The sequence below is a fragment of the Spermophilus citellus genome (assembly GCF_964194105.1).
Source record: "Spermophilus citellus genome assembly, chromosome: 5".
Classification (NCBI taxonomy): Eukaryota; Metazoa; Chordata; class Mammalia; order Rodentia; family Sciuridae; genus Spermophilus; species Spermophilus citellus.
The window spans coordinates 159,462,582-159,490,533 of NC_138186.1; the positions used below are offsets into that span (position 1 = coordinate 159,462,582).

Genomic DNA, 27,952 nt, shown 5'->3' on the forward strand with positions numbered 1-27,952 from the left:
TCAGTTCCTCCAGTGTCCTCCCTGTAAGCTGTGAGAGGGTTCCACGATGCTTTAGCACGTATCCATTCGCTGATAGGTTTGTTCTGCTCTCAGTTGCCCAGGGCCAGATATCAGATGGCTCTGGACAGCCTCTACAGTTGCAGACACCAGAATTATTCACACTAGCCAGTCCTAAGCCCGCTTACTCTACCTTGCCTTCTCCTTCCCGTGACCACCACGACAAAGAGTCTCTTGCCCATGTTCTTCCCACTGCTCCCTCTGCCTCCTGACTGTTGTGAGGCTTTTCCAAGTGGCCCTGCATAGCATGGCATGTCTCTTCTTGGGAACCACAAGCAATGAACCCTCTTTCCTATAGCAATTGTCACCTGGTCTGTTGGCCTCCCAATGACTGGATAGTAATGGAACCTGTATTTCAAAACCAATAGTAGGACTCTGAAGTTTTAGCACCCCATCCTGAGTAGGAGCTCGCCTAGAAACAAATCTCTGGCCAGAGCAGGAAGTCTGGTGTCTTGAGCAAAGACCACAGACTCACTAGGTGTTCCTCTGAGAAATGGGACAAAATCCCTCCCACTTCAAAGCTATTGCTTTGCTTTCACATGCCCCTGTAAACACGTGTCACCAAACACTTCCAAGGATCTGTGGTGGAAAGGGAGTCCTCCTAATAACTTATTTGATATTCATTCATCCATTTTATCAGTCCTCAGTGAAAGATAGGCGAGGAAGCACTCAAGGTGCTAGGAATGTGGTCGTGAGTGAGGCAAAGCTAATTCCATGCTCTCTCAGAGCTTTCTTTGTCATGGGGTGATGATGGTGAGGAGGTAAATAAGTAAATATAGAATATTGTCCTACATGGTTGAAGGTGCAGTGAAGAAAAACACATCAGAGTGGAAGGCTAGACAAAGCTGGTCAGCAGCCTGCGATGCTGGTTCAGGGAGACTGACGGAGGAATGGCCCTTGAAGTGGGGACTCTTGAAGGATGTTGGGGAATGAGCATGCAAATATGAGAAAAAGCGTTCAAGGGGGAGGAACAGCACTGAATTGGAAATGGTGCTGAGGCTAAAAGGTGTGGCACTTGCATGGCTGGGTGTGACTTGGAGGCTGGGCTTTCGCACCACCTATAGACATCCACCATAGGCTAATCCATCCCATAGGCTAATCCTAGCCCTGCATGATAATCAGAGTTTGAGGATGTTAAGCAGAATTTTCCTAGGTGCATATTAGGAGGATACTTTTCAAAATAGTAGTCCTGTCTCCTCTGCGTCTCCCCTGGTTCAGATGGTGCCTGGCGTGCAGTAGGTGTGAGCAGGTGGGCATTGAACGCAGCTCCTGGCTCCATTTCTTGCTGTGACCTCTGTGGAGCATCTCTGGCCTCCAGTGCTCAGAAGCCAGCGCCAGCCACTGGCCACCAGTGTTCAGACGCCAGGGCTGATGCTTGCCCAGTGGACAAATTTTTGACTCACTCCTGACATCCTTGCCTTGTGACCATGTTTTGAATACTTTTAAATTGCCCCTGGGCCTGCATCTAATGGCCCAGTTAGAGGCTGTCTTTGGAAATGTGAGCTTTTGAGATCATTTAGGAATAACATTTTTTACTGTTTTCATAAGATCACGAAGTCCTTGGGCCCAGGCTGGAGAGAGTGGGTGAGGTTGTGAATTTTCACGGGACGGCTGTAATTGCTTTCTCTTCAGCTTAGAGAGCTGTGCAAGGAGATGGCATTCGTGAAAGGACAAATTGTTACTCTTGAAGAGTCTCTAAATGTCCATGAGATGGAGGCAAAAGCTAACAGAGAGACGATTGTGAGGCTGGCTTCAGAAGTCAACAGAGAGCAGAGGAAAACTGCCTCTTGGAAGGAGGAGAAAGACCAACTGAACCAGGTAGGGCGTGTGAAGTGTGTGTGCGCATCTGGGACCGCGTTTAAGAAACAGAGACGGAAAAGCCGTGTCAGATGAGGGCACTAGGGTCATGGACCACGATTCCAACGCTGCTCTCAGCAGGAGGTGTGGGGCAACGTGGGATTAAGTGACCCGAACAGGCCATTCAATATATATATTTTTTCAGTTGGAAAAAAAGAAACAAAAAAATACTGAAAAGTATAAAAGTTAAGACTCTGTAGAGAAGATGATTTATGTTAACTAGATTATAAGGATTTTTTAAAAATTTGTTTTGCTTTTTTGAACCAACAGATAATACGTTTACAAGTCTAATGTCCAAAAAGATATTCAGTGAAAACCCTTTCCCTTACCCCTCTGCCCAGTTCTCCAAGGGGGGGAACTGGCTACAATTTCCTCTGTGTACTTCTGGAAATAATTCTATGCACATGTATGCATGCAACATGTAAGAGAAGATGTCTGTTATATGTAACATGTAATATGTATTTATTTAAAAAAATGGCAATATATTGCACAATAATATCAAGAAGGCAATGATGAATGATTTTTATATAATTTTGCATTCTTCATGGATCATATAAAACAAAGTCCTAGAAGTAGACTTGCTCTGTCAAAGGATATGGGTATTGTAATTTTGAGAGATATCGACAAAAGGAAGTAATTTCCTATTCTAAATTTTTTTTACATAATAAATTGCTAGATCTTTTAAAATTAGCTATAATCTATTTGAGCAAGAGAATTAATACCACGTTTAACACCATATAACCCTTTAATTGTGATTTTTATGTTTTGTAATAAGAAACAAATTATTGGATGAATAATGACAATCTGCTTCCAAAAGCAGTAATGAGTGAGTGCAGTCAGTTAACACAAGTACACAGGAGGGCCAGGGGTGGTGGTGCATTCCTGTAATCCCAGCAGCTTAGGAGGCTGAGGTAGGAGGGTTGTAAGTTTGAGGCCAGCCTCAGTCACTTAGTAAGGCCTTAAGCAACTTAGTGAAGCCCTAAGTATCTTAGCGAGACCCTGTCTCAAAGTGAAAGATAAAAAGGGCTAGGGACGTGGCTCAGTAGTTAATCGCCACTGGTTCAATACCCAGTAACAAAAAAAGGCACAGAGGAGCAAATAAAATGGCCTTGGTAAAGAAGATGGAGTTTACAATGGAGTAATAAGTGGTGCCCCAAAAGAGTGTCCCCAGAAAGGGTGAAGACCCAGGCTGAAGAGAGGGTGTGACTTGGTCTGTGGGAGAAGGGGCCAGTTTCCTTGGGCCTTTCCTATCTGTAGTGACATTACTGCTGAGCAGAAGCGAGATGGGAAACTGAGGCGAGGCAGTATTCCCAGTAGAGATAGTAATTTCTAATTCACCCCCAATTCCATGCATCAGCAAGCCCTCTTACCATTGGTTTTCTTCTCTGACATTTCAGCTAGGAACAAAAAGCCAAGACTCTATCATTGTCAGCATCTTAGCTTGAGTGGCCATCACAAAATATACAGAGTTGGTTGGCGATGTAGCTCCCAGGTATTGCACTTGCCTAGCTAGCATGCACAAGGCCCTGGGTTCGAGTCCTAGCACCACACACACACACACAAAAAGCAAAGCAAAACAAAACAAAGCAAAGCACCACAAATTAGATTGCTTAACAACAATTTTTTAATCCCTTGTAGTTTTGGAGGCTGGAAGTGCAAGATCAGGGTGCAGCCACAGTTAAGAAACTGTTGACATAACAGATATTTGTTGTTTTAAGGTTTCAAATTTTGGGCAAATTCTGCACAGCAGTAAATAACCAATAATCCTCTCAAATTCAAACACTAAATATATATTTGTAAGAATAAGTGCTATATAAGAATGTCTTTTATAGATTTTTTTTCACCAAACTGGGATCTAATCTGGGTTTATTTATTGCATATTTGGAAATTTTTAGTTCCTTTTTAAAGTCCAGAGAAGCAATGTGATAGTTTCTTCATGATACTATTTGAATTGTTTTTCTACATCCTGAAATTGTATTATCTCAGAAGTAAAGTTGTATATTTTCTATTATACCACGCTAGAAAGAAAATGATGTTAGATATTCCTTTATTGGTAACATTTAGTGTGACTACAAATATCGTTAGTGTAATGGTACATTTTTTCTTCTGCAGTTAAGTAATATATCTGGGGTGTGTGTGACATTTATTAGTATGGAGCTTAACAACTTCACCAATGATATTAGCATCCATCAAATCTTGTTTGGAATAACTATTAGGTCAGGTTGGCAATGTGGTAGTATTCTAATTTTAGCATTTGTCCTATTAATTAGCTGCTATTTTTCTGTAAAGAAAATATTTTCTTCTTTTTCTTTTCAATTCTATGGATACATGGATTTTTTTTATTGTGTTACACTCAATTATTCTTTTTTTGTTTTTCTGAATTATCCAAATTTGTCCAGCTCCTTGTGACCTTGACTCCTTTAGTGTGTGTGTGTGTGTGTGTGTGTGTGTGTGTGTGTGTGTATTTGGCACCAGGGATTGTACCCAGGGGTACTAACCACTGAGCCGCATCCCCAGCCCTTTTTTGTATTTTACTTAGAGTCAGGGTGTCACTGAGTTGCTTAGGGCCTCGCTAAATTGCTGATGCTGGCTTTGAATTCATGATCCTCCTACCTAACTCAGCCTCCTGAGACACTGGGATTATAGGCATGCACCGCCATTTCTGGCTTCCTTTAGTGTTTAACACTTCCATATTTTTAGAAAGAAGTTACCCCAGGGTCACTTGAAATTTTTAGTTCATAAACCCAAACCAGCCAATTTCCTAAGGAGCTCTGGTTCATTTTATCAGGGAATGGTGCTTAGAAACCAACAGTGATGCTTTAAGTGTGCTCATTTATTGAACACTTATATGGTTATTGTGCTAAGTGCTCCGTGAGGTTATGCACTTGATCAGGTTCACATGGCCGTCACATGGCAAAGCTGGGACTGGAGCCCAGATTACCACATCACTGTCTCCGTCCATAAATCCCCTTTACACTGATAGTCACAGCTACGTCTTACGTATGAGTTTGACAGAAGACATTATTTATCAGTAAGAGGAACAACAATGTTAGCAGCTATGAAAATTTCCTCGGTGAGTAATTTCTAATTCAATTATAATAGTAGTTATTAAATTATCAAGTCTTGAAAATTAGAAAGAATGTAATCTTTATCTGTAAAATGCATCTCTGGAGTTTTTGGAGTAGGAAATAAGAAAATGTGTTGTTAAAAATAAAAAACCAGAACTAATTCCTTTTCTTACATAAGTGTCTTTACTGGGAAACGACTGAGGCAATGTTGTTCAGACTTTGGGAACACATTCACTTTGGCTTGAGGTTCCTGCCAAAATAATAAAAATTGTAAAATAAAAATACAGGCAATAAAAAACTTGAGGTCTTTATAATAAAGTGCTCATTCACAGGATTATGACTTCAAAGATTTACTACTGAAAAACACGGTCAAGTGGTTTTACTGACATGTTAATGGCCTCAGGAAGAGTCTTCCTAGTGCTTTCTAAAGCTCTGTTTTGGAGATAGGAAGCTTGTTTTATTAGTGAAGTCCAGCTGTACTGCAGAGCTAGAAGTATCCACAGGGCTGGGGTGCTGTTTCTACAAACTCAACTTTTCTGATACGCTTCAAGACTCTACTTAAGTTACTTTATGAAAAGTTTGCATAAAAATCTGAGCAATTTCTCATATATATGATGAATATCTTATATACAAATCTTTAATAGTTAATATTTTTGCTTTTTTTTTGGTGCTGGGAATTAAATTCAGGACCTCATTTTCAACCATTGAGCTACACTCCACACATTGAAGTATGTTTTATAAACTATCAAAGGTTGATATCTTTTCTCTTGATTATCTTAAAGAAAAAAATCCAACTTTGAGAAAAGTAGTCACTTTCCCTGCACAAGTCTACACAGTCACACACACATTTCTTATAGACTAATAGAAGTTAAAATTAATGGACTGGAAATTAGGCCTACACGTTGCATATCAAACAACTCCTTTTCTTTCACATTGTTCACACTTTCTTTAATTCTATTGAGTAGAATTAAAATTAGGATGCCATACTGGTTTTTGGATTCAGGCTGGCCTGGGTTTGGTATGTTCTGTGTTTTTTTTTTGACTTACTATCCTGTGGCTGAGCCGTGAAGGGGAAAAGCCTTAGAGGGACACAGCAGGTAGGTTAAGAAGCTGAACTTGGGGATGGGGCTGTGGGGTTTTCTCCAGAATCACTTGACCATGTGATCTCAGGCATGTAGCTTTTCCTCTTTGGATCTGCTTTTTTAAAAAAAATCTGTAAAATAGGAAAATAAGGTTCTATCTCTTATAACTATCGTTAGGATTAAAGTACACAAAGTCATCTCTCAATATCCATGGGGGATTGGTTCCTGGACCTCTGGTGGATGCAAAAATCTAAAGATACTCAAATTTCTTATATAAAATATAGTAGTATTTGTATATCACCTACTCATATCCTCCTGTGGACTTTAAATCAGCTCTAGTGTACTTGAAATGCCTAATAGAATGTAAAAGCAGAGTGGTCATACTATATTATTTAGGGAATAATGACAAGAAAAAGGTCAGTATGTGTTTAGTATAGATGCAGGTTTTTTTTCCCCTTGAATATTTTTGACTTGAAGTTGGTTGAATGCGGGCTGGGGATGTGGCTCAAGCGGTAGCGCGCTCGCCTGGCATGTGTGCGGCCCGGGTTCGATCCTCCAGCACCACATACAAACAAAGATGTTGTGTCCGCCAATAACTAAAAAAAAAAAAAAGTTGGTTGAATGCATGGGTGTGGAGGCTGTAGATGGACAGGGCCGACTGTTACATACAGTACTCAGCACATGTCTGGTACATGATTTATACTCAGTATTTCTATTTCTCTTTCCCAGTTATTTAGTTTTATCCAGAGTTTAAAATAAATATGGGATTGTTTGAAGAGTGCAGGCCTATGGAAATGTCCCTGGAATTGAGAAATGACTAGACAGGATATGTTACTAAAGAAATTAATGGTCTCTTTACTCTTCTAGAATCATAATGTTGGAAGTGACTGTCAAGTCATTTAGAATCTAGACTGACTCTAGATAATAAGAATTGTCTTCATTAATTTATTCTGATTAATTAACTAACTGATTAATGAGATAACATTAATTTTGCTGTTCTGGGGATTGAACCCAGGGCCTCACATACTCTAAGCAAGTTGTCTAAAGAATCATTTTAAAAATGTCTCTGACCAGCTGGAGTCCAGCCCTTCCTTGAACTCCGGGCAAGGAGTTCACCACCCTTCCCTGAGGGCCAGCTCATCCTGTCAGTTCTAACTGTTTGGCTGTTGGGATTGGAATCCCTGTACTTCATATCTTCATCCTGGTTCTGTCTTACTTCACAGAGGAAATGGACATCCCTTCTTATGGCCACCCTTCAAGCACTTAAAAGCATTTGCCATGGATTTTCCATTCACTTCTGGTTAAACAGCCCCATATCTTCCCAATTCTTCTCACTTGGTCCTTCCTTTTCACTATTTGTGAGGCTTGGGGAGTTCTACTCTCTGGGTGAGGAATTAAAATGAAAGTAGGCCCTAAAGTAGTGCCTGCTCATAAAATTAAAGCTGTTCAAGGACTCTGAAGTACACTTAAAAATCCTCTCTCCTTCAATACTCAACCCTATTCTCACTCTGTTACAAAGTAATTCTTTTTTACCTGTTTATCTTTCTTAGTTCTTCTGATAATTACCCTGAAGACCTTTATACATTTTATTCCCAATTCATCAATATAAGATAGTTATTTTTTGGACTTTCTATATGAAATATGGAGAATTTAATACCTCTTACTTTCTGGTCCCCTCTTTCTACTTCCTTATATGTTACTGCACTTAGATGGTCAGGGTTTCCATTTTGTTCTGTTATCATCATTAAATATTCAATGGTTTGTCCTTAGGTTCATTCTGAAAATTTAAAATCAGCTAAAACAGGATTTTAAAATAACATGATTATATAAAACATTTTATTATGGACCTAATCTTTGGGTATAGACAGAGGAGTGGGATAGCTGGGTCAAAGGGTGGTTCCATTCCAGGTTTTCTAAGGAATCTCCACACTGCTTTCCAGAATGGTTGCACCAATTTTCAATCCCACCAGCAATGTATGAGTGTGCCTTTTCCCCCACATCCTTGTCAACACTTATTGTTGTCTGCATTCTTGATAGCCTATTCTGACTGGCATGAAATGAAATATTAGTTTTGATTTGCAGTTCTCTAATTACTAGAGATGTTGAACATTTTTTCATCTATTTGTTGATGGAGTATTATGGACCTAATCTTAACATGTGATGCGGAAACCCATTCCATTTTGCCAATGGCCCTCTTGAAAATTCTAGTGGGAACTGTCCATGGTCCCCCAGATACCAGCTGACGGGTTCAGGGCAGAGGGCTTGCAGCCCTGTACTGGCACCCAGGAGCACATGGGCCTCTTGGGCAGCTAAGTCCACTGCCTACTAGTATTGAATTTATCAATAATGAGAATTTCAAACCTAAATTGAATTCTCATTATCTTCTAAGGTTGATGATGCCATTGGGAAAGGTCAGATTTGGGAAAGCTCTTCTCATTTGAAGTAAAGTGTTACCCTGCAGTTTCCATTTCATTGATCATGTTGAGCAGAACAAAGCTAATCCTCCTTCTAGTAACAGCCTTCAAACTGTTTGAAGGCATCCACAGGACAAATGCTCTAGTTCTTTCAAGATTTCCTCCTAGAATGTAACTTCAAAACTTCCGCCATTCTGCCTATTCACTGAATGTACTCTGGTTTGTTTTTTTCCAAACTTTTTGTTGGGAAGGATAACTTTTTCCTTTATTTCCAATGCATTGTTGATCAGTACTTCTATAAAATATAAAACGAATGACTAGAAAAATCTATTTAAAAAGATACAGAAAGCAAATGTCCAAGTTTATGTATTAGAAACCACAGACATAAAATTAAATTTTAATAAATGTAATGAGAATAAATATGAAGAATGGAATTATGCAAATGAAAGCCTTTGTTCTTTGAAAATATGTGTGTGGGTGATTAATATAGAGTATCACTATTATACTCACAGTTTTTTCTTATATTGCAATCATGTGAACAAAAAATGATGACTAAAATTCCCTGCACTAAAGTTCTACATGCACATTTTGAATGAATTCTGCTTATGTCAGCATTTAAAGTTTAATTGTGACAATGAACTTGCTTCTGGCTTCTTAGGTCACCTTGGATGGACTGTTGACAATGCTGCTTGCAGAAAACATGTTTTGTTTTTAAGACACTTATGGTTGGAAACTGTCTCAGAAGTTTGATGAGAGTATAAGAGATTTCAAAGTAATTTCAGCAAGCTCAATATGTTTATTTGTAACTTACATCCAAACTGAAACATATGTGTTTTAAAAATCTGTTCAGTCCTCCATTTGTAGATAGTTGTATTAATTTATTCCATAAATTTATAGTTAAATTATCTCTTGATGAAAGAAATAGGTTCTGAATTTTATATACTTTTTACTCTTAGATTATAGTCTGCAAACCAACCTTAAAATAGCACATTTTTCAATGTGTTCCTACAGGACCCAGTAAGGTGCATTTCACACCATATACCTCAACAAAGCCTGAGCAGAGCCCATACCTTATCAACAATCATGTCCACTGATCATATGTGAAATTTTGTTACCCATTTATAGCAACAATTTGTACCAAAACTGTACCTATTCCATTTCTACCAGCAATGTAAAAGAGTGCCTGTTTGGGGGAAATTCCTGGGTTTGTTGATCCTAACTGCAGTAAGTAGAACTAATGAACTTTCTAAAACAAATTATAAGACTGATTTAGGATTGGAGGAATTAAGCTCCATCCAGAGATTCTACCCTGATGATAAATAGTCATTGTATTTTGAAAGGCAATTTGATCTCAGTCATATCTAAATTTATGTAATAGCATTATCATAAGACAAATCAATTGTGTTTTTATTTTTATTTTTTTAAATTTTTTTGGTGGACACAACATCTTTATTTTATTTTATGTGGTGCTGAGGATCAAACCCAGCACTCCGCGCATGCCAGGCGAGTGTGTTACCGCTTGAGTCACATCCCCAGCCCTCAATTGTGTTTTTAAAAGCACAAATCTTCAAAGGCTTTCATCTATTAATGCAGATTCAGCCATTTAATTGGGAAGCTAAACCTAAGGCCTGAATTGTATTATTTAATCTGTGAAATATGGTATATTAAGAACTATGTAATGTTTTGAACAACCAACAATAAAATAATTTAAAAAAATGCTTTTGTTAGCAGTAATGGTGAAGGAGTCATTTGTTATTTCCAGCATTAATTGGACTGAACCTAAAGATTTGTTAATTATACAAAGAATGTTTAAGTGACCAGCTTCACTGTCTGCATAGAGCCTGCCCTCATTTGCAAATGTGATGTCCTCTGGGGAGGTCAGCCCTGTTTTATGAGGAGGAAGCTACTTGTTTCTTGCTCTGTGTCAGTGTGATCTGACAGCAGTCCCCAGGTCCTGGCCAACAATGCCCATGTCACATTACTTCGTGCCCTGTGCTTCAGTTTATCCTTGAGGTAGTCACGTAACCAGACTCCAGGCCAGTGGATGGCTCCTCATAGCCGTACAGGTAATTGCATTTGCAATCTGAGGACATCTATTTCCAGCAGATCAGCCCAGTGCCCCTGAATCCCGGAATGATTAATCAGAGGCCTGGGGACTGGCCTTCCCCAAGGTCTGTCACTAGCTCCTGTCCTGCATTTCATACAGAAATGGCTTGGAGTTCACTGGGCTGAAAGTGTCTAGAAAAAAAAGAAATCGACCTGCTACCAGGTACTGCTGTGTTCCATGATCACAAGTTAGTTTCAGATTTTTATTAGATATAAATGTGGGCACTCAGGTTTACAAAGAAGAAATGCTTTGGATTCGCTGGACTGTTACGGTCCTTGTTTCTAAGTCAGTGAACAATAGTATGACCCTGGGTAGAAAAATTCCTCAACTAGTTTAGTTGTGTTTATTGGTCTCTTGGTATCAGCTGCCTCTTGATTAGTTTACTTTAAATTGGCAGGAAGTCCATGGCACTCAAGCAGCTGATATTTTTTTGTGTGTGTATTTTGAGGGCCTTTTGTAAATAATCAGTTACAAATAAAAGTTTGTTGACTATGGAAAATTCCTTTTGCCTTAGGTTTTTTTTTTTTTTTTTGTATCAGAGATTGAACCCAGGGGCACTTAACCTCTGAGCCGTCATATCCCCAGCTCTTTTTAATATTTTATTTTGCCACAGGGTCTCCCTAAGTTGCTCAGGGCCATGTCTCGCCAAATTGCTGAGGCTGGTTTTGAACCTGCCTCCTGCCTCAGCCTTCCAATCTGCTGGGATTACAGACATGTGCCACTGTGCCTGGCAATTTAGGGTCTCAGCTTTCTAAGCACACCTGAGATTGTAGTTTCTAAGTAAAATGTGGCCGGACTGATTATCACTTATACTGATAATGGTTACTCCATCTGACCAAGTAAGCAGCTACAATGCTACCACTGGAAGAGCAATCGGTAACCTGAAAAAATACTGTATTTTTGATAAAGTGTCCTCAAATCTACTTTAGTGGCCATAATTTAATTATCAGTGGGCTTTCGCTACAGAGATGTCTAGTTTGCAAAGAGAAAGAGGAAACCAAGACCTTGAAAAGCAAGGCATTTTTCAAAGTAAGCTCCATGATGAGTTATTGCATCTCTGGAAAAGACAGCCTTCTTCTCTACCTACCTCTTATCTTTCAAATTGATGCTTGAGACTTACTTGATTTAAAAAAAAATCACCTCAAGAAAAATACTAAGATGTTCCTCCTAAATAGTAGGAACTACTGTGTCAGCTAATCTTTTTCTGGTCTCCAAGTTGTTGGTGAAGATAAATACCATTTAAAACCAGCTCTAATGCAAAATAAATGATTGTGTTGTAACTAACAGGCTGAAGCATTTCCAGTTTGTTTAGGTGTACAGGCTGTGATTCAATGATACAATTTCTTCTTCTTTTTTTTTGCTTTTTCTCCTAAAATACTATTTTATTTTTTATTTTTTGCCAGTTAATGAGGCAATATAATAGCAATACTGGTTAGTCAACTGCTTAATCTTTTTTTTAAATATTTTTTATTGGTTGTTCAAAACATTGCTTAATCTTATTTGATACGAATCCATGTATTTTGGAACTGAGTGTTAACAAGTGATTTAAAAATTAAAAGATACTTCTCTGGTGTCTCTTTGGATCATCCTAGATTATGGTGAATAGCAGCAGGTGCACAGGTAACCTTTATATGCATTATATTTTTCTGAATCTAATATTACTTAAGATTATTTTTCTCAGTATGGCACTTCATCTCCTCAACTTTTAATCCTCCCACCCACCAAATGGCTAGTTATTCCTGTCTTCTTTCTTCAGGTTCTGTCAATTTTCATCTTGTGTTTATGAGATAAGGGGATACACAGTCAATGAATAGTGAAAGAAACATCCAGGTCTTCTTTATGGAATGATGTTTTCCTGAGAATGCTAGTATATTTTTAAAAGTAGGATTAAAGAAGCATCTTTATTCAGATAATTTTTAATGCTTTAACCTTTACAATTATCAAATTGTAAAGGTTTGATTGTAAAGGAAAATTATAAAAATGTGTCTTTATGAAGAGACATTAGGGAACTTGGAGTTAAAAAAGGAAACAGTATTTATCCTAACTCCTTGAAGTCTTTAGAAAGCAAGGTAAATGAATTGCTGTGGGCCCTGCAGGTGAACTCTGCTGACTGCTAATGGTAGTGTCTTCACTGTGATTATTTCAGGACTTGCTCAGTGCTATGGAGGCAAAAGAAGCTCTTGAAAGGGAGGTTAAGATCTTCCAAGAAAGGTTGCTTGCAGGCCAGCGGGCCTGGGATGCCTCGAAGCAGGAGCTGAGCCTCCTGAAGAAAAGCTCTTGTGAATTGGAGAAGAGTTTGAAGGTCAGTCGCGAGGTGGCCACAGCCTCTGAAAGCCAGAATGCCTCCTTTAGGGAGAAGGTTGCCGGCCTCCTCACGGGCATATGGGGCATGACTGGGTCCACAGAGGATGCCATTTTGGAGAGGATTCAAGAAATGGGCAGCCAGGAAGAGAACTGGAGAAGGGTGAGTGTGAAGTAGCTGCTTACAGGCTTCCTCAGAATAACAAACTCATTCATGTAGCCTGTCCAATACCTGATTTATATGAAGCAGTTAAAAGTATAGTTTATAGGGGGTTGGGCCACTTTTAACTCTAGACAGTACTTGGGAAGGCCCAGGAGTCACTCAAGTGACAGCTAACGGGGAAGTAAGTTCTGGAGTCAGACCTACCTGGCACTGACCCAATCTCTACCATATTCCCACTCATGGTCAGTGTGGGCTTGGGCCATCCTGAGATGATGGCTTCTGAGATTTTGTTTCCTTATCTCAGTGAGGGTTAGTGCAAGGCTCTCAGTTCCTGATCCAGAACCCTGGGCCCAGTGTGCTTTTAAATTCAGATATATTTTTTTTTCAGAGTTCAGAAAGACAAGACAGTATATGGAAAGTCAGTAGACGCAACTGTGCACAGTTCCCCACAGGGGGTCTGCAGAGCCCCATCACCTGCCACCTTCCTATCACTTCATACCTGTGAGCTACTGGAGTGGGTGGGATGAATGGAGGCCCTGAAGAGCCTCGTGTCACTTCAGATCAGGGTTTGCTGCTCCACTGGGTCAGGTCAGGCCAGCTTTGTCAGCAAATAAATTAGGAAAAACCCTGCCTTTTGGAATTGCACATAAGGAGTTCTAGACCTGTAACAATATTTGCCACATAAGGTTATTTTTTAAGTTATAAGATTCGATGGAAAAAATTGTTATGAAGTCCTTAACACACTGTCTGGCAAATCACAGAAATTAATCTTAACTATTGCTGCTGTTTCTGGCCCTCTACCTCTTCCTCCTTCCTCCTCTGTATTGGTGCTCAGAAGAGTCTTTTAGGAGACCTAGTTATTAATTAATTAATATCCATGGTGGAAGCACATTTAATTTTGTCATCATTCATCTATCAACAATTCTCATTTTCTGTAAAGCTTTGCTTACCAGAGTTAACTTCAGCACAGCTCTTTAAATGATCATCAAATCAAAATTACTGAAGTTGTAATTAATGAGATGTTAAAGTAAATGATGTCCAAATTCCATGTACAGTTCCACTATGGACTATTTCTTCTGTTGATGCCATAGTCATTTAAAAGGAGAAAATGCACTTTTCCATTTTTTATTGTAAGTAAGAATCTCAATGATAACTAATTCAAAGCTCAGAGTTGTGTCCTCTGGCATCTCACCATTTCTCCTCTCCTTATTTTTGCTCTTGATATCCACTGTTTTATTCTCTATCTTTGACCTCTCCCATCTTTTTGAAGATTCTGCAAATAAGTGAGATCATGTAATATTTTTTTTTCTGTGCCTGGTTTATTTCACTTAGCATACTGTTCTTCAGATCCATCCATGACTGTGGGAGATGACGGGTATGTTAATTTTTTCTAATATAGCAACCATTTTACTATATATGAATCTTATAACATCAATTTGTATGCCTTAAACATACATAAACATTTAAAAAAAACAAATTCAAGATTATATTTGTAAATTTCCCTTAACAATCCAAAAATTTAAATTACCTTGAAAAAGTCTCCAAAATTCAAAATACTCTTGAAGGAGTAATTGGGGCTCCCTTGGCTACCTGCAGTATTCTCTTTATGGATATAAAATGTTCATACTCACTCAGACATTGCTGGTGGGGCTTCAAATTGGTACAACCACTATGGAAAGCAGTATGGAGATTGCTCAGAACACTTGGAATGGAACCATTTTACCCAATTATCCCGTTTCTTGGTTAATACCCAAAGGACTTAAAATCAGCACTCTACAGTGACACGGTCACATCAATGTTTCTAGCAGCCCAATTTACAGTAGCTAAACTAGGCATCCTTCAAGAGATGAATGCATAAAGAAAATGTGGTATATATGCATGATGGAATATTACTCAGCCTTAAAGAAGAATGAAATCATGGTATTTTCTGGTAAATAGACGGAACTGGAGAATATCATGCTAAGTGAAATAAGCTAAACCCAAAGAACTAAAGGCCAAATGTTTTCTCTGATATGCAGATGCTAATTCACAATATAGGGGCGGGTTAGGGAAGAACAGAGGTACTTTAGATTAGAGAGAAGGGAGTGCAGGGAGGGGAGGAGGTACGGGGATAGGAAAGATAGTAGAATGAATCAGACATTATTACCTATTGCATATATGACTACATGACCGGTGTGACTCTACATCATGTACAACCAGAAGAATGAGAAGTTATACTCCATTTATGTATGATGTGTCAAAATGCATTCTACTGTCATGTATAACTATTTAGAACAACTAACACACACACATGCACACACACAAATGTTCATACACAGAACGTTCCTTGGCTAACCTCCACCCTGGAAAGCATATGCATCTCTAAGAGAAACTCAGTTTTTCTTGTGATTCAATTTACACAGAAATACTTCATTGAGAAAGGAAATTATTTACAAGCTTGAGAAAAACTTTATGAAGTTATTAACGGTAATAAATGTGTTTCAATAGCCAAAGGTTTTTTCCATTTATTTGACTGCTTTCCTTCTGTATTTCCAATCCTACCCCCCAAATCTATTTTAATTCTGGCATGTGAAACATGACGTACAATTGTCAGCATGATGTGTATGTTTATTTTCTAAAGCAAAATGGTTTAAATTGGTTAAGCCTAATGTGCCTCCCCTACTCCCCATAAAAATTAGAATGATTCAGAATCTTTTTAGTGCCTTTGTCTGCCTTTCCTACCCTGTAATTTTTTTTCAATAGCTGTTCTTCCTATTTAAAAGACTGAAATCAAGCATATAGCTGGTGTCTTGTGTGACTCATCTTCAAGTAAAATCAGGAGAAAATGGATTTTGTACATTGTCTCAGAAATGTTTTTGGAGAATCGGAGCTTTACACATTGATGAATCTGTTTGTTGGGGAGGCTGCACCCCCCCCGCCAGCTGCTGTGTCTACATTGATGTGAAGGCTCCACAGTGGGTGCAGGCTTGGCCTGGCCATCTCTCCCCCTCAGGTCCACTCCTACCTGCTGAATGGTGCTTTTTATGTTTACCCCTTGGCTCCTGTATTTGCAGTTCTTGGTAGAACTGAGGACACCACCCACACTTCTTCAGTAAGTCATTTCTACTTGTTCCTTGAATTTCTGCTTCTGGCAAAATTTAATTTTCTTTTTAAAAGCTTTTCTGTATCTTGGAGCAGGGTTGCTCAGCCTTGGCATTACTGACATTTTGGACCAAATAATCTTTGCTGTTCTGTGCATTGTAGGGTGATTAGTAGTATCCCTGGCTTCTACCCACAAGACACCATTATCATCCCCTCCACAATTGTGACAATCACTGGTGTCTCCAACCAATACCAAATGTCCACTTCCTTAGAGGAACAGTCTCTAGCAGCTTCCCAGAAATCCTAAATGAGTTTTTTTTTTGTTGTTTTTTTGTGTGTGTGTGGTGCTGGGGATCAAACCTAGGCCTTGTGCATATGAGGCAAGAGGTCTATCACTGAGCCACATCCCCAGCCTGAGTTTTTTTTTTTTTAATTAAGTCTATTTTGTTTGGGAAGTGGGCAGGAATCCAGCTTCAGAACTTCTGGAAGAACTTCTTGGTGCCAGCAGCCTTGCTGTCCTGAAGTATGTTGAAGCGCACTCTCCCGGCAGGACCCTCTTCTTGTTTGGAAAGATGGTTGGCTGATTTTGGTAGGCCTGCCCCATCTGAATGTCCGCCATCTTCTCAGCTGCCTGAAATAAAAGAACCTAAATGAATTAATGAATTTTCTTTTTACTTTTTTTTTTGGTGGTGCTGGGGAATTGAACCCCAGGGCCTTGGGTATGTGAGGCAGTCACTCTACCAACTGAGCTATACCCCCAGCCCTCTAAATGTATTTTAAGATACTATTTAGCTTTGAAATTTCAGGATGCCATAGCAGATATTTATGAAATAGTGATTCCACAATGGCAGATAGTTGTAACGTTTTTAGATTTTTATTTTAGAATTTAAATTAGAAGCAAATTTTTCCCTACTTTGAGGTGTTTACTAACTGACTGGTCATCTGGATGAGAACTGATTAAAAATAGAGCAGATACGACCATGATCAATTGTTCATACTTTCTTAAAGATAAATTCATGCAAGCTGGGCATGGTGGGGCATGCCTGTAATCCCAGTGGCTTGGGAGGCTGAGGCAGGAGCATTGTAAGTTCAAAGTCAGCCTCAGCAACTTAGAGAGTTCCTCAACAATTTAGCAAGACCCTGCCTCAAAAAAAAAAAAAAAAAAAGTAAAAAAGGGCTGGGTATGTGGCTCAGTGGTTAAGAACCCCTGGGTTCAATTCTAGGTACCAAAAAAAAAAAAAAAAAAGACAAATTCACGCAAGCTCATACACCTTGGCCTGGACAGCCTTTTAGTTCTGCATTAGGCAAACCTAAGGCTTTACTTCCTTCGCTGGAAAGTGTCTTATTCTGGGGGCTCTGTGGGCATTGTGGAGACCCAGCTTGAAGCCCTAAAGAGCCTGGGATGGGCTCCTTGACCCACCTACTTCTTCTGGTCTCAGAGTCCAGTCCTTGCTGGTGTCACCTGTTCCTGCTCTGTTCTTATCCTGTGATATGGTTTGGATGTGAGGTGTCCCCCAGAAGCTCACCATGCAAGAAGGTTCAGAGGAGAAATGATTGGGTTGGGTATTAACCCAGTCAGTGATTTCATCCCCCAATAGGGATTACCTGAAGGTAATTGACGTGGTAGGGTGTGGCTGGAGGAGGTGGGAATTGGGGTGTGGCTTTGGTTTGAATATTTGTACCTGGAAAGTAGAGTCTCTCTCTGCGTCCTGATCATCATGTGAGCAGCCTCCCTCTGTCATACTCTCCTGCCGTGACGTACAACCTCACCTCGAGCCCCGAGGAATGGAGCCAGCCTTCTATAGACTAAGACCTCTGCAACTGTGAGCCCTCATATAAACTCTTCCTCCTCTACAGTTGTTCTGGTCAGATTCTTTAGTCACTAAAACATCCCGTGTCACCTACTAAAGTCAACATTTTCCCAGAAGTGCCAGTTGATTTCTGGTGATGCTTCATTGTATGAAACTGTGTTCCAGGGTCACCCCTGGCTACAAGGGCATCTGAACAGATACAAGTTTAGCTTTCCTGGCCTCTCTAATTGTATTTGTTTCCCAGAGCTGCCGTAACAAAGTACCACTAACTGGGTGAACTAAACGACAGAATTTTTTTTTCTTCTTTTGGTTCTGGAGGTTAGAAATCTGAAATCCAGGTGTTGGCAGGGCTGGTTCCTCCTGAGGTCTGTGAAGAAGACTCTGTTCCATTCATCTCTCCTAGCTCTTGATGGCTCAGGCCTACCTTGACTTTAGGATGATGTTCTCCCTTGACTTATATTTTTCTGCATATCTGACTTTGTGTCCAAATTTCCCCTTTTAATAAAGACACGGGCCAAAGTGAATTGGATCCTAAGGTAATGACTTCATTTAAATTTTATTATTTCTGTAAAGAGCTTGTTTCCAAAATAAGGCCATATTTGAGGTACTGGGGTACTTGGGGATGGTACCCCATAAAAGTTGTCACGAACTAAATGGAGTGGGTAGAGTTAGGGAAATTTGACTTAAGTACCTGGCACCTGATAACTTATTTTATATATTTCCTAAGTGAACATTGAATCTTGGATAATCAACAAGAGTTGTTTATGTCCAGAGGCACTGGTGCCTAAGTGACCCAGTAGCTTTCCTTACTTAGAGCCCTTCTGTTTCTGCTTACTTCAGTCTCAGAGCAAAATGCCTCTCTGATGAAATCAACAAATCCTTGTCCTTGGAAAGTGAATTACCTGTTAGGGCGTTATGACTTCACTTTCAAACACAATACTGCTGCCTCTTGAAGCAGAGTTTACTACAGTGTCTTTTTGTTGTTGTTGTTGTTTAAAAACCAGGGGTATTTGTTCTTTGTGAGACCCACCCCCATTTCCTACACCTCTAGGTGGAAATACCAGGCACATTCTGTCGCAGGGACTATCAGGTGTATGTTAACAGACAATATAAGAAAAAAGGAAGAGGGAAAAGCTTACTGACTCTAGATTTTTTTGGTGTGAAAAGCAACACATGTTTACAGTTTGGGTGGGATACATATGTTCCCCCAGACACCGGCATTTGATGTTCCTAAGAACTGTGTCAGATGGGAATGTTAATTTATTTGATTACAGTTTTGTAAATTTAGTTCTGAAAAAACCCAGTGGTGCCAAATGGGCTGACACAGAAATAAGCTTATGAAGCAACGTTTTGTACCCAGGGGAGTGTGGGGAAGTCCTCGGATGTTGGTGGTCCCCTCCAATCCATAATCCTGGCAAGGGTGTATGATTAGCTGAACCCATGCCCTGGAGCAGTAATACGAGTGTGCCAAGTTGTAACTTCCATAGGGTGTGAGACAGGTCTGATCTTGCTGCAATAGAAGTTGTGCGCTTGGCTTGCAAGGTGACCTACAGAAAAAAATGACCACAGAGTCCATAAGATGTGGCCTCCCAGGGAAGCTGGTTCAAATTGTTTAAGGTTTGACATGTTTCTGAACAATAGAAGATGTGGCTTTAAGCTGGACTCCAAGTAGGCAGTGAGTCTTTCTGCTACTCAAATTTGTTACTCAAATTATCTAAATTGGCTCCTTTAATCATCTCTGAGTTTCAGAGAGGTTAATTACTTGCTTCAGGAAACATGCTGGTAAACAGTTCAGAGGGACTCGGAACCAGGGCTATCTGACTCCAACGCTCCCGCCCCACAGTGTGGTCCACATTGAAGATGTCTGCTTCCTCCTTCAAGGTCATTACCACTCCCTAGTCCACTTCCTGTTGCTGCTCAGTGTCATCTTCAGGATGGAGTCCTCCCTGGCTGATTTCCAGGGAGCCTCTGCTTTCTTCCGGCGAGGGCTGGCACAGCTGAGTGCACACTTCTCCCTCTGCATCTGTTTCCTCTGTGGTCTTGTCCTCTATGCTGGGTCACTGGTGAGGTAGGAGAGGTGTTGAAGGCTCCTCAGGTGGGGAGAGTTGCTCCCTCCTGGAGCCTAGAGTCAAGCCACATCTCCTGTGGTGCAGAAATGCTCGTCAAACCTTGAACAGCATGAACCAGCTTCCTGGGGAGGTGGCATCTTGAGGACCTTGTTCCATGGACATTTTTCTGTAGGTGACTTCACGTGGTGTACCAGGGCGAGCACACTATTTCTCTTGCATTAATATCAGATCTATTGTTATTAAATACCAAGAGTAGAAAATATAAAATGAAGTGTCTCCAGAGCCTCATATTCTGTAATGACATCAAGAATTTCCTTTGGAAATTGTCCCTTGAATGTGGCTCTGCGCAGCTCACCACCAAACATCTAAGCCCCCACATAAACAGAAAATTAAGTGAATAATAGGCCTGAAACTCTGAAGGCTATAGAAACCCTGGATTAGAGAGTTTAGAGCGCATATAGTCTAACCTTGCCCCTGGAGCACGTCAGTTCATCCTATAACAAATGGTCACGACTTCTGGCCATCTCCAGCTACTGGGAACCCACTGCCTGATGGGGAGTGTAAAAAGAATTTAAGTAATGATAACACATTCTCTGGATTAATTCTTAATATTGTCACTAAAATATTGAGAATTTTGAATGGCATGAGAAGATGCTTAAGATACAGCTAGGTAAAAACAAAGAAAGCTGCATATGTAATATAATTTCAGCTATATTTTAATAATATATAACAACTTATTTAAAAATATCAATGTTGTTTCCTCTAGGTGGTGAAATCAGAGGAGATTTTTTGTTTGTTTGTTTATTTATACTTTTTTGTCCTTAACAAATGTTTTATAATGTGCATGTGTTACTGCTATTATTTTGGGATGGGGGAAATTTTCCCCTTGAATGGATGTGGAATTCCTTCTCCAATTTATACTCGTTGGTCCTCTGTGGAGGCTGTGAGGCAACTTGGATCATATCTGATTGTTCTTCCACATAATAGACGTCCAAAAAAGCTGAAGGGAGCTTAAAGTTCTTCTTGCCTTTCTACATGGTTGTTTATAGACAGGAGAGCAGAAACTTTTTTTTTTTTTTTTTTAAATTTAGGCTTTAAAAACTGAAGTAGTCGAGATTGCTTACCCTACAGAACGATATGTAAATATCTACTATTTTTTTCCCTTTCCTCTTCCAAAGGAAAACAAATACATTGCCCAAGCCTTCTGGGTTGTATTGAATTCAACATCTTATGAAACTGGGTTTGAGTTTTCCGAAAGTATACGGGAGGTCTTTGATAAAACTTATTCTCTTGGCATAAGGGGACAAGACAGTTGAGACAAACAAACAGGCGCTTTGGAAAGGATGCAATTTTGGGGAAATCTGGTGTTGTGGAGAACCCTGGGGAGCTGAAATGGAGGGGCAGTGGTTTCATGAGGTAGGAGAGGGGACAGTTGTTAGATTTTTTTTTGTTGGCTCGATGTTGCCATTGACCTTGTTTGGAGTCATCATCATGAGGAGATTCTGACATGTCTAATGCTAAAATGAACTTTTTTGCTTGTGTCCTGCAAAGTCAGCACCCCTGGAGTTTAGGGTGTGATAACTGATACAAGGTTGAAGAAGTTTGAAAAAAATGTTTCTGCACTTGAATTCCCTGCAATGCCCCAAGGTTATTTATCAAGATCATCTTGCTGTGTAATCTTCTGTCACCTGCGTGTGGTGGCAGAGTTTCTCTGGGGAATGACTCTTGTAGATTTTGGAAAGTGCTTTTATTCACCCTCTTTTTCCAACTAAACTTCAAAACTTCTAAATTAATGACAGTTTGGGAGGTAAGTGGATGTCATCTGTAAATACTTATCGATTAATCTGTTGAATGTATTTATACAAATTAAAAATATGGGGCTGGGGATGTGGCTCAAGCGGTAGCGCGCTCGCCTGCTATGCGTGCGGCCCGGGTTCGATCCTCAGCACCACATACCAACAAAGATGTTGTGTCTGCCGAGAACTAAAAAATAAATATTAAAAATTCTCTCTCTCTCTCTCCTCTCTCCCTCTCTCTTTAAAAAAAATGTGTCAAAGATATTTTATTAGATAATGAAGGCAGATTTACTTCAAGCAGAGGCAAATAGAGCTACCGGTGACCTATTTTTGATTTAATTTTTACAAAGAATCTGGAAGTGGGTGTCATTAATAGTTAGGCTGCTGGGATGAGCTGGATTTTAACCCCTTTTTGCATCTAAAACAAGGCTTATCCTGGTTGTGGCTCTGTTTCCAGATGGTCTCCCAGCTTGAAGCACAAAGAGCGGAGCTTGTCGAACAGTTGGGAAAGGTGTCTGAGTCTCACCAGGAAGCTCTCCAGAGAGCCCACAAGGCAGAAGACAAGTTGGAGACTCTTCAGGGTCAGCTGACACATCTGGAAGGAGAGCTGGTTTCTGCAGATGTTTTACGAGATAACTCGAATTTTGAGAAACAAAAAGTAATGACCCCAGGGGACATCTATGGGTGGTAGCATCTGTTGCATTCTAAAAATTTTACCTGAGAATATTCTGAATTTTGCAATACTTAGACTGATTATGACTTGGGTCATGAGCAAATTTCAAGGAACACTGAGTCTCTTCCTATTGTTTAGAACTTCTTTGATCCGAATTAATTCAATTAAACTCATATTTTCTGAATGCCTATGATATATGAGGCCCTGAAGGTTTGGGGGCAGTTAAAGTATGAATAATACATAGCCTCAGAATTCAATTGAGGAGACAGACCTTCAGATAATTTGCTGTGCCCTAGACTGTGTATGTGTTAATATAGTGTTGTAGGCACTTCTGGGTAAAGAGCGTTTACAGGAGAAGAGATAACTAAGTGCATCTTTGCAGGATAAGTAGGATTGTAGTGGTGAGAAGGGGCTGATAGAGGAAGCAGTTTGAACAAGGGCACAAAATCTTGTAAGTGCTGTATTCAGAGAATGCAGAGTGGTTAATCCTTATGGCTGGACCATGGCATTCTAAGTGGGGCTATGGCAAGAGACAAGACTGGAATGGCTTAGATGATAAAGAGGGAGCATCTTTATTCTGTAGACTGTAAAAGTGGAATAAATGGTTGTGAGCATAATTGTACAGGCATGTGCTTCATCACAGTGATTTAGTCGTGATGGACTGTGGACAAGACTGTGGTCCTATAAGACTCTATTGCCTACTGATGTTACAGCTTTTAGTCTGTGAAACTAAGGCGTGCTAAGATGTTCCCACAATGATGAGGTTGTCTGAGGATGAAGTTCTCAGAACGTATCCCCAGTGTTAAGCAATGCGTGAGTGCATTTCAAAACCACGAGGACAGACACTGTGGAGCTGAGATTGTGGTATGGAGCTGGCCCAGTGGGAGAGAGGGATGAGGAGAGAAGGGGTCCACCCTGAGGATCCGAGGGTGGGAGACCATCAGCCACCTCTGAGATTCAGTTTGAAGGAGTGGTGAGAAGGGAAGGCAGTTAGCTCTGGGCTGAGGGGTGATTGGAAGAGAAAGCCCCATGAATGGTGCCCGTGGATGGGCGGGGCAAGCAGCCTGGGTATGATTAGTAATAGAGATGGGTATAAATGTGACAGGAACTAAGGAAAAGGAGTGATGAGTTCCCTCCCATTCCTGTGTGTGAGGAAATGAGCTGTCTTCACAGAAGAGATGCCACTTATCAGGGTCCTCAGGAATGAATAGGAATTTATCAGGCAGCAGAGGTGGGAAGGAATTCCCCTCGGAGGGAGCTGCAGGAAGGAAGAAGAAATGGAGGTTGACAAGATGGCCCAGGAGGTGAAATGTGGCACAAGGAGACTGGAGCGTGGCGCCTGGTGAGGCCAGAGGTGTGAGGTGCACCCTGGGTGGTAGGAATAGGGAGGCAGGTGACGTGATCTACTCAGGCTTCACTCTGTAGGTAATGGGAAGCCACAGGAGGTTCTTGAGTAAAGGAAAGTTTTCTCTCAAGGCAGATTGGCTTGGAGCATCTTAGAGGCCAGAGGTAGGGGAGCCCAATGGGAGATTCATGGAACAGTCTAGATCAGAAGGTAATAAGGGTGTGGACCAAGCAGTGGTTTTGTGAATGAAAATGATAAAGAATAGATTTGAGAAATGTGGGAGGATGGAGTTTTTTTTTTCTATTTGATATTGGCTAAAATATTAATATTTAACCAATTAGGTATTGGTTAAAATTATGATTTTTGCAAAGAAATACTGTACCTGGGTATAATAGGGTAATCTGGAAACAGTTTAACTGCCAGCTTCACAGCCCCAGCTTGATGGTCCCTGGAAACCTAAATATGATCCAGAACTGAAATGACCTGTCTTCACCTTGGCCCCTGTCCTGCTTCGGTGACGGTGGCCGTCTGCCTCCACTTACCCGAGCTGTCCTCTGCTCCTCTCTCCTTCCCCAGTCCCTGAGTTCTGCCAGTGCTGTCTCCCAGATACCACCATCCTCCTCTCTGCCTCCAGCTGCAGTTGCTCTGTTCTGAGCCTTGTGTTAATTTTCAAGGAATGGAGCAGCCGTCTAATAGGTCTCCTTGTTCTGCTCACCATGTCTCAAAATTATTTTCTGTACTCCTGCCAGAGAGGTCTTAATAAAACACACAGCTAATCTTATCTTTCTCCATCTAAAACTGAGGGTGGCTCTCTGTGGCCCCCAGGATCTGGCAGATTCCTCCTTGTACCAGGGCTTCACCATCTGTAGGCTGCCAGGCCAAATCTCTCTGGCCAATGGGACACACTCGAAGCATTCAGGGGCCAGTAGGACCCTGGCAGTGTGGGTGGTAAATGATTCCTGAGCCTGAAGACACCCATGTTCACATCGGTGGCACTCCTCTGGCTTTGTGGGCATCTCATCAGCTGTCCTCTCTGGGAGAAGGTCCTCCTGCCTTCACCTGGTAAGAGTTAACCTTCCAGTTGCCACTCAGATGCCACTGGTTTCTCTCCTTTCCCTTCCTCCAGGGCCTGAAGTGAGAGTCTTTAAATACATGAATTATAGAAGAAATATATCAAAGGCAAGAACTTCAAGTGGATTGTTATCTCTTCCCCCTCCTTTCATATAGTGGATCATTAATTTTAATTGGGATTATGCCAAAATAACTCCCAGTTATGAAATCCAATTATGTCAGCTAATTCTGCCCACGGTGAATTTTCCAGAGATAATTGCATATGAAATAAATGTCCTGGTTAAGGCAGGGTTGTGCAAATTGAAAAGCAAAGTTGTGCAGAGATTAAATGCTCAATACAGGTAATCTAGCCTAACACAAGGTGCACAAAAATGCACTTTTGAACGTTTATTCTGAAATGTGGTTCCAACAAACAAAATGTTCACTATCGTTTGCTTCTATGTATTTGGAAGTTTTCAGCAGCTGCAGTCTTCAGAGGCATAGCTAAGGTTCTTGAAATGGGCACTTCCTTTGCAGGGTCTTGGCTTGTCCCATCTTGATCTTTTCTTGCCTGTTGGAGGTCCTTGCATGCTAAGGGTGGGCCACACATAGAAATAGAAAAAAAAAGGGGGCTTTTATGTCTTCATAAAAAGGCAACAACTCTTACATAAAATAGAAGCAGTAGCTGTTGGTCACTTCTGTGCACAGAGATTAGGGATCAAACATTCCAAGGGGAGAAGGGACACAGCATTAAGGACGATACAATGTGTGATGTTCATAACGATTGTGACCTATACAAAGAAGAGGTTAAATTATATTTATATTTATGCTATTTAACAAAACTAGAGAAAATATACACTGGGAGATAATTTCATCCCGATGACTGAAATATAGAACGCTCCATGCTTTAAGATGGTATGTTTAGGCAGCAGGAAATTATTTACATATTTAATTGTCTGAAAATGGCAGATGGAAGAGAAGTTCTTGCAATGAGAAGAAAATATCCAAGTTAGAGACCAAATCATGCAATGGTGAAAGCTCATGGACTGCTTTAGTCATCCAGCCAAAACTCAGCTTTAACAAGTGGAGGAGGACTCAGTTAGTGACGTTCAACTATGAACCTTGACTTATTTTGTATGGTTCTATTTTGGATGTTGTTCATTTAACTTTGATGCATTGAAATACTTTTAAAGACATTTTGTAAGATATTTTAACTTAAAGAAACAAAACAAAATGTTCAAAAATTTTGGGTGGGGGGAGCTTTGATTTTGAAGAGACGGGTGGGGCACAGGAGAGAGTTAAGTAGCCACTGGTTAAGTTGCCAGTTTCTACCTTCAGGGTCCTGGTCCAGTTCTGTGGGGGAAAACTACCACAGAAGGTGCATGGGTGGGCAGGTCCCAGGAGCTGGATTGGCTGGGGGTGGGGCACGATTTCATCACTGTGTTGCCACAGCCGAGAGATGAGGATGTAATTGTCCACCCAGCCAAATTTGTCATATGGCCGGGCGAAGAGGAGTGCATGACATTAGATTGAACACCAAGGTCACTGATCAGGATCAGAGTCCAGGCTCCGGGTTGGGTTTAAAGAGAACCACCTGCAAGCTTGGGAGAAAGAGAAGGATTCGGTGAGCTCACACATTAACGTTACTTTTATGTTCCATTTTCTTCTTTTTTTTGGTCCTGAATTTAGTATCTTAAATTTCTGGATCAGCTTTCAGAGAAAATGAGATTGGACCGGATGGCTGCTGAACTTGGCTTTGACATGCGTCTGGATGTCGTCTTGGCGCGTGCAGAGCAGCTGGTCCGCCTTGAGAGCAGCGCAGTCGTTGAAAACAAGACGATTGCCTACAGTTTACAGAGGAAGGTGGGTGATGTTGAAAATTAGGAATGCTGAGGAAAAGAATTTCTGAAAAACCCCAATATTGAAGAGCGACTCACCCCCACTGTATATACCAGTGGGATGGGAAACACAAATTATCTATTTACCATCTGGGTCTTGATTTCAAGTCTTGGAGAGTTGGTAAGAGTGTGTGTCACTTTCAAGGTTATTTTCACTGGGAGAAATGGAGGCCCCAAATAATACATTTTTTATGATTTTTTAATTTGTTCTTTTTAGTTAATAATACATGACATTAGAGTGCTCTTATTTTGATACAGGATACATACATGGAGTATAACCTCCCACTTTTGTGGTTGTCCATGAGGTGGAGTTACACTGGTCGTGTATTCGTATATGAATATAGGAAAGTTATGTCCAATTTTTTTCTATTCTCACCCCCACCTTCCCCCAATCTGGCGAAACCCCCGTCCCCCATTGTGTATCAACATTCATGTATCAGAGAGAACATTTGACCTTTGTTTTTTTTGGGATTGGCTTATTTCACTAGCAACTGACATGATTTCATTCTTCTTTAAGGCTGAGTAATATTCCATTGTGTATATGTACCACATTTTCTTTATCCATTTGTTTGTGGAAGTTCACCTAGATTGGTTCCATAGCTTAGCTACTGTGCATTGAGCTGCTATAAATATTGATGTGGCCACACCACTATATGCTGATTTTAAGTCCTTTGGGTATGCCAAGGAGTCCTAAATAATATTGACTTAAACAAGCAGAGGTAGTTTGTTTTCTCACATACATTTCTGGAGATAGGCCGCTTGGGGTTGGCCTGGCAGCTCTGCTCTGTCCATTCTTCAAGGAATCAGACCTGTCTCAGCTCATTAATTTACCATCACTAGGGTGGTCCTTATCCTCAGGTTCAAAATGGTGCCCACACCATTACATCTGTGATCCATGCAGAAGATTGGAGAAGAAGGGGATGAATAAGAAGGTTACAACAGAACATGCAAGAGGTGCCTTTGAAGATGGGGCCCAGAATCTGCTACATGAACTTGCACTTATATCCCCAGCCAGAATGTGTTCTGATGGCCAAACCTAGCTGACACGGAGGCTTTCAAATGCAGCCTCAACTGTGGGTAGCCATTCACCTCCCTTAAAAAATTCAGTTCCCACTGTTTTGGGAGAAGAGGAGAATGGGGGATGCATGTAGCAGTGTCTGCATTTATAAGCTCTGTTGCA

The 27,952-nt window shown here is 40.6% G+C and overlaps 1 protein-coding gene across 1 annotated transcript in view; it reads left to right on the plus strand.

The window, feature by feature from the left end:
- CCDC170 (coiled-coil domain containing 170) overlaps window positions 1-27,952 on the plus strand; it is an 80,877-nt gene that overhangs the window by 29,356 nt on the left and 23,569 nt on the right. The window contains exons 5-8 of the mRNA XM_081295137.1: window positions 1,690-1,875; window positions 12,732-13,049; window positions 22,264-22,464; window positions 26,564-26,737. Of these exons, the coding sequence (XP_081151263.1) occupies window positions 1,690-1,875; window positions 12,732-13,049; window positions 22,264-22,464; window positions 26,564-26,737 (879 nt within the window). The remainder of the gene's footprint in view (window positions 1-1,689; window positions 1,876-12,731; window positions 13,050-22,263; window positions 22,465-26,563; window positions 26,738-27,952) is intronic.